This window comes from Aythya ferina (assembly GCF_964211825.1).
Source record: "Aythya ferina genome assembly, chromosome: 8".
Lineage (NCBI taxonomy): Eukaryota > Metazoa > Chordata > Aves > Anseriformes > Anatidae > Aythya > Aythya ferina.
This window is the reverse complement of record NC_140304.1, coordinates 8,449,680-8,462,079: the sequence shown is the minus strand read 5'-3', so window position 1 is coordinate 8,462,079 and position 12,400 is coordinate 8,449,680. Positions and strand designations below refer to the sequence as shown.

The window sequence follows — 12,400 nt, the reverse complement described above, 5'->3', positions numbered from 1 at the left end:
CAGAACAAGCTCAGGTGTATGAGGATGGACAGTGGCACTTGTTTTGTCCCTGATGCCTGAGAAACTGAAAATAGCCATGTGCTGACTTAAAAGAAATGTGTCATCATTGCTTTGAAGCAGTTATAGATAACAAGAGAGATCAAGCCAAAACCTTTCAGTTTCTCTGAGTATTTCAAGTCTCAGAAAGACCCTTTGGCACTCCACAATATCCCCCAGGGGTGCGGAGCTGAGCCCGCAGGCAGCAGCACAGGGAGTGAGGGCCTGGCTGGCCCGCTTGGGAAGGAGCAACGACCCAGTGCTTGGACAACAGATAACAGGTCAGCTCACGTGGAAATGGGAGTTGAGTTCATCCTTTAAGTCCATAATATATACTTATGAATTACTTATTACCAGTGAAAGTGCAATGTGCTTGCAGTTTAAGCAACAGAGAATGTCATACTCCCCTCCAAAAAGAAATCTTATATAGGGAAAATGCTCGCTCTGCAACAGCTCTGTGATATCCATTATGTGGGCTATCAAACTTAATCCTTCTTGCTCATAATTTCTTGCCTCCATATTCTAGCAGCTGTACAAACACCAAGCAAATGACAGACTGCCAAAGGAGGCTGGGGATAAGTGCTAAGCGAGACCTCCCTAGATCTCCTTAGATCTCCTTCTTGATGGGAGCGTTAGAGCTGGGTCAGGGTGAGACAGCCCTGGTACAACTACTACAGCAAGGGGCTGTTGCACTGGTCACAGCTTGTGGAAGGCAAAGGTGGTTTTGGACCTGACTCTACAGACTGTACAAAATGCTTACTTTCAGCCAGTATTGAGGAGCCCACAGATCCAAAATAATCACCTGGCTAGAAACAGAGCTGAGTTGCACTCACACTCAATATGACTTGCCTTGGAGGAGCAGAGATAAATTCATTTAGCTGAGCCAGCAGACTATTTTCTGGTCTAAGAAGTATGAGCATCAAGAAAACCTTCTGAAAGTGTAGGAAGTCTTCTTAAAAGACAGACATTGACAAGGCCCCCATTACTTCCTAGAGTGTTAGAGTAAATTGCTCTGATCTGAACTCCAATGTATTTTCTGTTAGTTATCTTTAGGTGGCAGTAAGGTAAAAGCATGGAGTAGAAATGTAAGAGTAATCTGATGTATTTCTTGAGACCTTTTTCTCATGTACTGTGCTGGCTGTAACATGTAAAGAGACTTCATAAACCACTTGTGTCTTCAGCAGATATCCAAAGAAACACACAATTATTAGATTTGGCTTTATCCAAATCCTGTTCAAATGCAAACCTGTTGAACACTGACACTATTAGTAAAATGGCTGGATATTATACTCGGTGTGCAGTACTTGATCCAAGAATCCCTGAGAGCAGAGTTAAGGTTCTTGGGTAGAGACAGACTCATACACTCCCATCAAGAAGATGGAAGTACACTAAAAAGAAAAAAAGCTACAAGGAGCAGCAAGTTCACTGATAAATCCAACATCTGAATCAAGAGTAAAATTGAGTAGTTCTTGATGTAGATAACAGATTTTGATGAAGTTGTTAATGTAGTCTACAGATTTTTATAATAATTTAATTTACACTTTCCCTGTGTGCATCCCTTCCAAAGTCTTTCCTCAATCTAAAATGTAACGATGATAGTTCTCTGTAATCAACGTTCTACTAGAGAAACAAACAAACAAACAAAAAACCACTCTAGTAGGATAAAAACATACTCCAAATTTTTATCTAGGAATATAATTAGCTAAGTAACGTGACAGTGTCATGTAACATGCTAAGGCAAGTATTATGTAGCCAATAAAGGTCTAACTTATATCATTAATATTTACAGTTGGAAGCAGGAGATGGCTGCAATCTAAGTGCTGCACCCAACAAAGGCTCACTGTTGACTTGATACCTTGTTGTCTGACAGTGTGAAACAGTCAAGTAGCTACTTACTTCATCACCACTTGACAGCATAATATTAATTCTAGGTAGCAACACATGGCTGTTTCGCAGAAGCTTAGCACCAAATCATAGAATCATAGAATGGCTCGGGTTGGAAGGGACCTTAAAGATCATCTCTTTCCGCCACCATCCCCGCCCCACCCCCACCATGGGCAGGGATACCACAAATAGGACAACAAATGTCATAGAACATGTTGGAGATTGTAGGCTTCATTGCTTCACAGAGTAGGGATGGAAAGTATTTGGCAATTTTGGACTAGAACAGGAATCCTAATTCTGTTTCTGCTTTACTGTACACTACTGCCCCCTTGCTTATTGCCCCTCCCCTCCCACCTTACTGCCAATCTCAGAGGTCTGATTTCAGAAATAAAAGATCATCTACTACTACCTTTGCTCACTGAAGAAGAAATCTTTTACCTCAGCTGCTGTGAGCTGTGAAGCGGAGTTCTGAGCAACCAGTTCGGTGCCCTCAGTTCAGATTTGAAAATCCATTAAAGTTAACTGAAATTGATAACAGAACATAACTGAATCACGCATAGTGAAAACAATGGGCATTGATACATATTGGGGTGAAGAAACAATGTACAGGTATTCGCCTAAATTGGGTTTGTGCTGCCAGACTGAAAATACCTAAGCAAAATATTTCATAATGTTACCTAATACAGAGGAAAAAAAAAAAGAAAGAAAGAAAAAAAAAAAAAAAGAAAAAAAAAAAAGAGAGAGAGAGAGAATCTAGAATCAAAGAGAAAGAGAGAAAAAACATGCAAATTTCAGAAAATCAGAAGTTTTCATTAGAAAGGGGTTAGTTCCACTCTTGGGATAGCTGCTGATAGTATGTTGTCATTTCCCGCCCTGTTCTCTTATCCCAACGCTGTCGTTCTCATCAGCCCCATCTTCAATGTTTCAATATCATCCTTCACATGCTGGTCTGCTCCACACCTACACAATCAATGAAGAAAACCACTGTGAAATTCATTCCTCTTTCTCGTCATTTCACTTAATCCATTCTGCCTGCTGAATCTCTCTTCACCTCTTTTCTTCAGGAACTGTCCTGCCCTCATCTTCAGCACTGTAGCATCTTCTCCTATTCTTCTCCTCCTGCTTTTGGGTTTAACCTACTGACTTCCTCCACCTACTTCACTCTCCTATGACAACAGACACAGATGTCCTCAAAAGGCCACTACTGTGCATTCTTCCAAATCCCTTTTCAGGAGTAATTTTTACTGTGGCAACTATGTGGATGCAGTAAACTCAAACCAACTAGATGCCAGATAATGACAGAAAGTTACTGTTTTCAGCAATAGTCTTTTGATTTTAAATATTATCCATTCCTTCCTGTGAGAAGCTTGCCTGGCAAGGCTTTAATCCATCACCAAGATTTATTCATATAGAATCTGCTGTCTGAAAGCTGTAATGCAAATATCCCCGACACAGAAACAACACCTGATGTACTGCTCTGTTGCCATGTACAAAAATAATTATATATGATACCCCAAAGCATTTCCCAAGCTGGAAAGGGATGTTGCACCCCAGAGACTGACACCTTTACTAAAACACTGTCATACTATTTGTCTAGTCTGCAATTTAGCAGCTATGGGACAAACTCCTCAGCATGATTTGCCTGGATTTAAACCAGCTATAGATTTTCTCTCTTACCCTTTCAAATTGCAGCAGATGGTTAAGTTTCTACACCAGAGGCTGTCAATAGAATTTTAAAAGGCATCTCATAACAACACATTGGAGCTGCACATTTAATCTGTGCCGCACCAGCAAGATGATCTTAAAAAGAGCTGGAGCACTCTTACAAAAATTAGCTCTGGCAGTTGCTGCAGAAATGCTATCAAGGAGTCTTCTGAAAGCTCGCAGCTTAACGACAGCTTACCTCCCAAACTGCCAGCCAAATCACTTCTCTGTGTGTAACCAACACTCAGTTGCCTGAGAGAAAAGGCATTTAATACTCTGTTCTGCAAGACACTGATCCACCAAAATATGTAATGGAGATTTTAAGGCACTACTTAGGCACTTAAGGGCTTTCTTGGGTCCATGGATGAGCTCACAAAGTATAGTGCTGAAAAAAGAAGTATTATTTCTTCTACCTAAGACAGACCATCCCAGACCTATTAAATACCATCATTATTTTTGACTGTGACACTTCCATTAAATACTTAATACACACCAGGCATCAATACTCCAAGTATTAAAGACATAATAATTACCTTATACTGTCTGTTCATTAGAGATGAGTTCATAAAAGTAGGCTTTTGAGTTTGAAAAGCTACATCTAAAAAGCTAATATTGTAAATAGGAGGCTACATAAGATCAAGGCCAACGTGGATAACACCCATGCTTTAACCAAAGTCTGCTTTGGAATTAGCTGGAACATTTTGGAGAGCCACCTACCACCTTTACTTTCCAATTTCTTGCTCCACTATAAAACAAACTATAGAACAAACTTCCTCACTAGCTTCTGAAGTGTCACAACAGTGGGACTTCACATGACAGGAGGGAGGTTGTCAGAATTTCTTACAATGAACTTAAATCCTTGCAAGCCCAGCTAAATCATAAATATCAATTGTTTCTGACTTCTTCATTTTCTCACAGGGCACTAGAGATATAATTCTTCCTTGATAAAACAGATTGCATTTTTCTAATTTATAACTGGTCAATCCAGATGATCAATTTATAGCTGCTAAAATGAATCCTCTCTATATTTCTGCTTTGATTTCATGAAGAATTGTCAGACAACTAAAAGTTGACGTTTTCCAGGAAGGAACTCACTCAAACTGTCATATTGCAGTGAAGACAAACTATTCAAACTACATTTTTTAAACAAATGTATACTAGATGGAGTTTTTGTTTTGTTTTGTTTTAAGAAAACATTCAGACCAAAAAAGGGAAAAAAAGGTTACTTACCTACAAACATTCTTCTTCAAGGTGTGCTGTCTACATTGTGGCTGTTCTCCACATATCAAAGTGGTTTTGTCTTCAGCAATGTCCATGCAGATATAAACAAGCCATGGGGGGTCTCATTCAGGTACTCCAGCAATGGGATTGCATTTTCCTGCGGATGGCAGGAAGATATCTCAGAGGCTGATGGAAGAAACAACAATGGCAATCAAAATTCAAGACTATTTACAACTCTATACACAGTACAGATAGATTTTCAGAGAAGTAAAGAGAGAGGTGTGGGATGACAAGACAGCCTCTTCTCAAGGGACATGGTGTCAGAGGGAGAAGATTCCTCCCTTTTTTATCTAAAAAATAATTTGTCATTTCCAATTGCCAGTGTGGGGTTTGTCTCAACTGGACATGAATCTGCTCTGTTTAAGAGTCCGAAATAGTGCACAAGTGGTTCAAATCTGCAGCCTAACAACTCAGTCACACAGCTCCTGGAACCTGGTGGCTGGTGTTTAGCACAGGCTGAGCAGCTACTTTTTACAGATGGTACAAGGCAGAGCAGTAGGTGCTTGGTTGTGAAGGTGGAAAAAATATCATGTGCCACTAATTTAAAGGACTTATATTGAAACAAAGTCAGTCCATAGATTTATGGCCACTTTGCTGCTGTTGAAAATAAACTGTAGTCCCACAGGCTGGGGTTATCAGTGCATCTCATTAGAATTGATTTGCGTATTATTTACTGGATTTCTTCTAGAACCACTGGGATTCTTACTTGAAATCAGCTTTTAATGGGATAATTTGCTGATAAGATGGTTATAAATCCTCAATGAAATAAACTCAGCATATCTATGGGCTTTCTAATCATGCTAACGGCTTTTCTTTGGCTGCTCATTATTATCCCTATATGCCCCCAAACCTTTCAAAGTAACTCTGATGTGGATTAGTACCACTCAAGCCAATCACCCCTCATTACTTTAGCAAATGGTTTTGATTTGGGAGCAGTAAATCTGGATGGCATGGATCAGACTTTCTTACCGGGAATGAAGTGATAACCTCGTGAGTGGTGTCAGGACTCCAGATCTGGAGACTTCACCAGCGAAAGCTCTAGTGCACACGAGCAGCTGCAGAATTCCCAGAAAGCACTGCACATGACAGAGAAGGGAATTCTCCAGGGCTGGGCAATTCCTGTATTTTAAAGCTTACGTTGATGTCTCTGTCTTGCAAAGCATCCAGAATCCAGCATATTTCTATGTGAGTGCTGAAATGAAGGATGATTAAATCTTAATGCCCAGCAATAGAGGTATGCATCTGCTTTCAGAGAGTGTTATGCCATTGCTTTCACATCCTAAAGACTGTGGCCCAAGCCATGCTTCCCATGCAAATCTCATGCCCAGGTAGCAGTGTCCTGAGCAGCTCGTGCTACTTCTCTCCCATGCAGCAATTGCTGCTCCGGCACCACAGCTCTCTCCTCTCTCCCTGGCTCTGGCTCAGGACTTCATGTCTGGTGCCATAATTCTCATCCCCCATACTGACATAAAGCAGGATTAGATCAGCTAAGTCATGCTGATGTAAAACACACAAGAGGAAGAGGCCCTCTGTATTCTGCTGGCTCCCTTGTGCTGTTCCACTTGACTTTGACATTTGGCACACATGGAAACATTCATAGATAGCAAAACTCTAATGTTCTCCTCATAAAATAACTGTTTGGAAGACATCTTGTTTAAAGATAACCATACATAAAGGAGACTGCTATATGCTACCAAGCTTTGACTCGTGACCTGGGCATTCATGACCCAAACCATTCATTTACAGAGCAGATCAAGGAACCAAGGCTGAACAACCAAATGAAATAACCAAATGAAAGGAAAAACTTCTATTCATAGTTTTATCTAAATATTTGAAATAATTTTACTTAACAGTCTAAAAACTTTAAAAAAAAAAAAAAAAGGAATCGAGTTTAAAATAAAATCAAAAGTGAAAAGTCGAAAGACCTTGTTTCCACAAAAAAAAAAAAAAAAAAAAAAATCCTGCACTTCTGTCTTTGCAGATAAAACTATTCACTACATGAAAACATAATTCAAGAATATTTTCCTTTTAATTCTTACTATTTTTTATTTTTTATTTCAATTTTGCCCAAATAATTTTGGGCAGTATAACCAAATAACCTTGCTCTGGCTGACATCCAAAGACACGTAAATAGAACATGCTATGTAAAACATCTTAGAGAGAAGCAGTTTGACCTTCTAATTTTAGCCGACTTCATTTTGTTTGTATTACCATAACACACGCCATCATCTCACCATCAGCACCCATTACCAGTAAGAACACAGCTTTTAACAACAGCTACTGTGTTTTAGGGGCAGGGGAACTCTCACAACTGGTCCCTTACTGGTTACCTTCTAGCAAGGCTTGTAGGATCATTCAGGTCAGAAGAGCCCTCAGGTGGTCTTGTTTTGGCAGCAATATGTTTCTGAAAATGCTGCTCAGTGCTTTTTTCAATTTGGGATCACCAGTTACGATTAGTTCAATATCATCACCACCAAGTATTGTGAGGAAAAGACACAGAGATTATCAGGGACAGAACTTTTCTGATGCTTTTTTCAGATCAGCCAGTTCATTTTCCAAATTAATTGAACTGTTCAGCCATCAGTTACAAAAGAAGCAGTTGATTTTGATGGGACCAGACTGCAGAGCCTTCTGGCAATTCTGCTATCAATTCACTGCTTCTGCTAAGGGGGCTACCTACATCATAAAACTTGGGCAGTGATCTGTGGGCTGATGAAGCAAGAGACAGTACAAGGGATGGTAGATTTTTTGGGTTAATACAAAATTCACCCAAATGAATGCATAAAGACCAATTTTTTCATATTTAGAAATTAGAAACAATATAAAAGCAGAATTAAAGTTAGACTATGTGTCATCTGATCATGGGGGAAAAAAAGAAAAAAGTGCTCAATAGATTTTAATCGGTGAGGTAACTTATTTTTTTAAACATACTGGCTCAAGAGGAAGTATTTTGTCCAACCCAGATACAGGCAATATGTGCAATTTTCAGTATTTTTTGAAGTTCAGGTCACTGGTAGACCAAACCAAATGCAATGATCTTCTCTCACCATAAATGTTATTAAACAGAAATTAGAATTGCAGCAAAATGTCTAGTGGATTGCTGTAACGTGCTATGAATAAGGTTTCTCTAATAAGCAGCTACTGGAAAAAAAAAAAATCCTTTTATAAATATTTCAACCTGAGGATGAGGTTTAGATATTTGGCCACATTTTAACAATTTACCGTTGTTTTTTCTCCCCAACTCCTCTGCATTAAACTTACCCTTAAGAAAGTGCAATTTGAAAGATATCATAAATAAAAAATGTCTCCATAGATGCAGACATACTTACACCAGAAAGTAAAAAAGTATGAACAAGAAAATGGAAAAATAATTTCAGGAAGTTCACATATCGAATACAACATAATACCATCCATCAGCTTATGGTAGTATTTCTCTTTCACCACCATCAGGTTCAACCCCAGGATGAGAGTTCGTGTAGACTACCTTGTTCCTCAATTTCCCAGAGCAGAAAATGAAAATAATAAACAGCTTTTGAGAACAAAAATTGCATTAAAAATTTGCAGTCTTTCTAAGACATCATCCTTGAGTCTAAAAGTGCAGAGAAAAACTCAGATCTCAAACACATCTCTAACACATCTCCAGACGAAATGACCTTCCCAATCCTACAATTTAAAAGACCAACATGTTTCATGTCACCTTATTTTAGGGTTGGCCTGTCACTTGCACTGGATTATTTCTATTGGAAAAAATAATAATAAAAAAAAAGCTTTTAAAATCATAGGAATTGTACAGAGGCATCAAAGAAGGAAGAAAATAATACCCCAGCAGGTTATGCATCCTCTAAAGAGAGTGCCCGAGCCCAACTTGCTTTTATTATTATAGCAGGACCTTTTACAACAGCATGGAGGTGCAGAGAAAAAAGAGGCAGGATTGTTTTATCATTCTTCCCCTGGCACTGCCAACCTGAGCAGTGTGAGTCCAAGCATGGCAGTGCACTGCCGCAGAAACAACACATTGCATCCATTGTTGAATGCACAGTCATTCTCAGAACCATAATTGCACTTCCTTAGAAATGACGAGTAAGCGGGTCACTAAAATATCCTGTAACATGCAGTATCTAACTGGGAAACCTAGCTTTGACCTGCTATTTTTTATTTCTAAATATTTTGGGATTTGAAAGTTCACCCTCGAGCACACAGTCATGTATGGCAGTTCAGCTGCCACTTGTAATATAAATCAAAAAATGACGGATGGCAGAATCTGCCCAGAAGTTCAGTTCCTTCCAGGGTCATTCTGTCCGCAGTGACCACTTTTCCACAGCGTCCACATCACTTCATCGGCTACCCTCACAACATTTTAAAAAAATGTAAATACAAAAAAAAAAAAACATATGTAGATGTGTATAAAACATTCAACTACTCTAAAATTTCCCTGGTCTAAAGCTTTTTAACTGGCAGATTTGTTTATGCGCACTGTGCCTTCTGACATTACCACGTTTTCTACTGCTGCATGAAAACAGAAAGGAAGTCATAGCCTCCTTACATTCATCCCATACTGTACTGGTTGTGTTTCTATGTATTAAGCTTATGTGTAGAAGAGATGGATGAATATTTTAAAGCATTTGTGAGATATACTGATACTCTTTCCTCACTGAATAGATGGCAGTTATGTTCATGTGCAGTCTCTATATGCTTATTTCATGCAAACATGCTGGTAGAAAAAAAATACTGGCAGGAATGTCTGTAGAATAGTTACAAATATTTACAGTAAGCAAATTTTCTATATGCAAGTATTCACAGAAACTTGACTTCTCCAGCAAGAGAAACAGAAATGTGACTGACTATACAGCCAGTCAAAATAGCTAGTGTTTAACTCATGGCAGCAAAGACTAGCAATAACATGTTCACAACAAAATTAAAGAAAATGAATTATTATTAAAGTGATTAAGCAAATAATTGCTGAATTACCACCGCAGTCCAAGAAGCATTAGCTGACAGACTATTTTCAAGCAGAAAGGAAGTTGCCAAATTAAAAGGGTCATTACATGAAATGCATCCAGCTCTGCCTTGTGTGTTAATACCCAGCAGCGAGTGTGCAATTTTCTAAAGAGTCCAATGAACAAACTCTGGAGGGAGTAATTTACTTCTCTTCCAAAATAATGGCGCTTCAGCAGTGTGTCCTTTCTGCAAAGTCCTGTCCATAGAAGGATTTTTTGTTTTCCTTCCATGGTAGCTCAAGTGTATCTCTGTATTCTCTTGACATAAATTATATTGCAATTATTTCGATCCTTCCAGTTGACAACTGACTTGATCTCGAACATATTCACCTCCATTGGCTCAGTAATGCTGGCCTTGTTATTGATCCTCTTCTTGGCAGTTGTGGTTTCAGTCATTGCTGCCAATAAACGGGCGACACAAGGGACCTACAGCCCCAGCCGGCAGGAGAAGGAGGGCTCCCGCGTAGAGATGTGGAACATGGTGCAGCCACCGCCGATGGAAAGACTGATTTAGAGGAAGGCTCTCCTCCATTCTGCAAGACGGCTGAATGGGGACAGTGTACATATGTTAGATATGTTCATTTGCATTCTGATACTGGGAACACCTGCTACGAAGATTACAATGACTTTGGGCTTTCAATATTTTCTTTTTAATTTCAATAATACTAAACATCTCCTAGCATTTACGTGAACCACTACTATTTATCACCGTTTTGGACCAACCTGTCCAAGGACAATTTTTATTTGCACTGGAAACTTCAGCCTTGGTAATCAGCAGTAGGCATTACAGACAGTAATGGTTTCTGGGATACTTCTAAGTGCCTGTCTCAGACACAACGCGAGTAAAAAAAACACATCTCGTTTGTGTTTTCCTTTGCCTGCCTAGCAATCACTGCTGCAGAAGGCAATGCAGACAAATCAAATAACCCTGCAACATAGACTTCTAATTCTGTTATCAAAGGGTTTAGTACTAGAGCTGTGTCTCAGCATATCTACTTTCATCTGTTAATCAGGGATTAAAAGGAAGTTGTGCAAAAACTCTCCAAAATAAATGTTTCAAATGTAATTGGTTTTCTTTCCTCCAGTTCTCTCATTTTCTCTGAAGTCTCTCCATTTTCTACCAAAAAGAATTTCACTTTCCACCCCCAACAAATGCATGCATTTCTCTAAATATAAATGACTATGTCCTGAAATATCCAGCAGACACAACCTGACCTTTTAGCAGACATGAAAATAAAACACCCTAAACAAATTCTGCATATCCATACTAACACCATTTTCTCATTAGGATTGTATCCAATGGTACAAACTATTGCCTTTCCCATTGCCAACATGTATTGGTTGCCAAAAAAGCAAGCACGCTTAAAAATGTTTCTCAGTGCTCATGGAAAATACCAGGAAGGCAGGAGCACTGGCTTGGAAATAATGAAAGAGCATGTCAACAGTCCTGAAGTTCAGACATCCATATAGGCACGGGAAAATTATGTTTTGTATCTGCATTTTCCTCTTTTGAAACAGGGATGGTATCACTGTATTCCTCAGTAGCAAAATTATTGCAACTATTTGTTGAAAAAAAAAAAAAAAAACACAAAACACAAAACAAAGAAACAAAACAACAAAAAAAAAAAAAAACACAAATGTGTAGAAGGGAATGGAATAACTGGAAAAGTTTGGAAACTACTGTAATGAAAGACACATTTGAAAATCTTCAAGTCCATTTAGTGATCTTTCTTAGAGAAGGAAAAGATATTCCAAAAATAGACCCAGGTCAAGGTTTTTTTTTGCTTGTTTGTTTTTTTGAACTTTTGAGGCAAATTTTAGCACTAACTCATCCAGCTGATTTTCACACATAGTGAAGAAATTAAAGCACAAACTCACTGTTCCCACACAAATTGAGCCTACAATAAAGAGGCATCATGGAAAGTTCATGATGGTGTTTTCTTTTTCTTGCAGCTCAGATGATCTGTTCCTGTGGTTGTGAAATACCCCAGATAGACGCATTCAACTTCCCATGATTATTCCAGGAGTTGTATTATAGAGTGCACACACTCGGTATCCAAGTGTTTGAGTGATCATTTTAACTAATGATCAATACAGAATTTATTTTCAGTGATTCCCTTAAGGGATTGCTGAAGATTGATGTCACTCATGTCACTCACACTTATTTCCTTGTTAGATGATTAGCAGTAATTCTGATAGCAAGCACATTCTCTTTATTTTTGAAGTCCTTACAGATATTTTTCAAAACAAGGCACTACAGTAGATGGGAGTGGATGGTAGGATTCAAACTGAGTTGAAAGAGCAGAATTTTAGATGAGCATAATGCAGTAACAACACAAATACACAACAGATTTTATTCTAGCCCAGTTTACTACTGAAGCTTATGAATTTAAATGCAATCATTGCAATGCTGCAGTTTAAATCCAGAGTTCAAGTGGCAATAAGGAAAGAAAGAAAGAAAGAAAAAAGCTACCAAAAACATGGCAGTAAGAGATAGA

The 12,400-nt window shown here is 38.7% G+C and overlaps 1 protein-coding gene across 3 annotated transcripts in view; it reads left to right on the top strand.

The window, feature by feature from the left end:
* Positions 1-10,968, top strand: part of CRB1 (crumbs cell polarity complex component 1) — a 99,004-nt gene extending 88,036 nt beyond the window's left edge. For 2 of the 3 annotated variants that reach the window (XM_084527039.1, XM_084527037.1), the window contains exon 12: positions 10,201-10,968. In XM_084527039.1, coding sequence (XP_084383165.1) covers positions 10,201-10,416 — 216 coding nt within the window. In that variant the 3' untranslated portion in view covers positions 10,417-10,968. The remainder of the gene's footprint in view (positions 1-10,200) is intronic. The other variant, XM_084527038.1, reaches the window with a different exon arrangement.
* Positions 10,969-12,400: the final 1,432 nt, after the last annotated feature.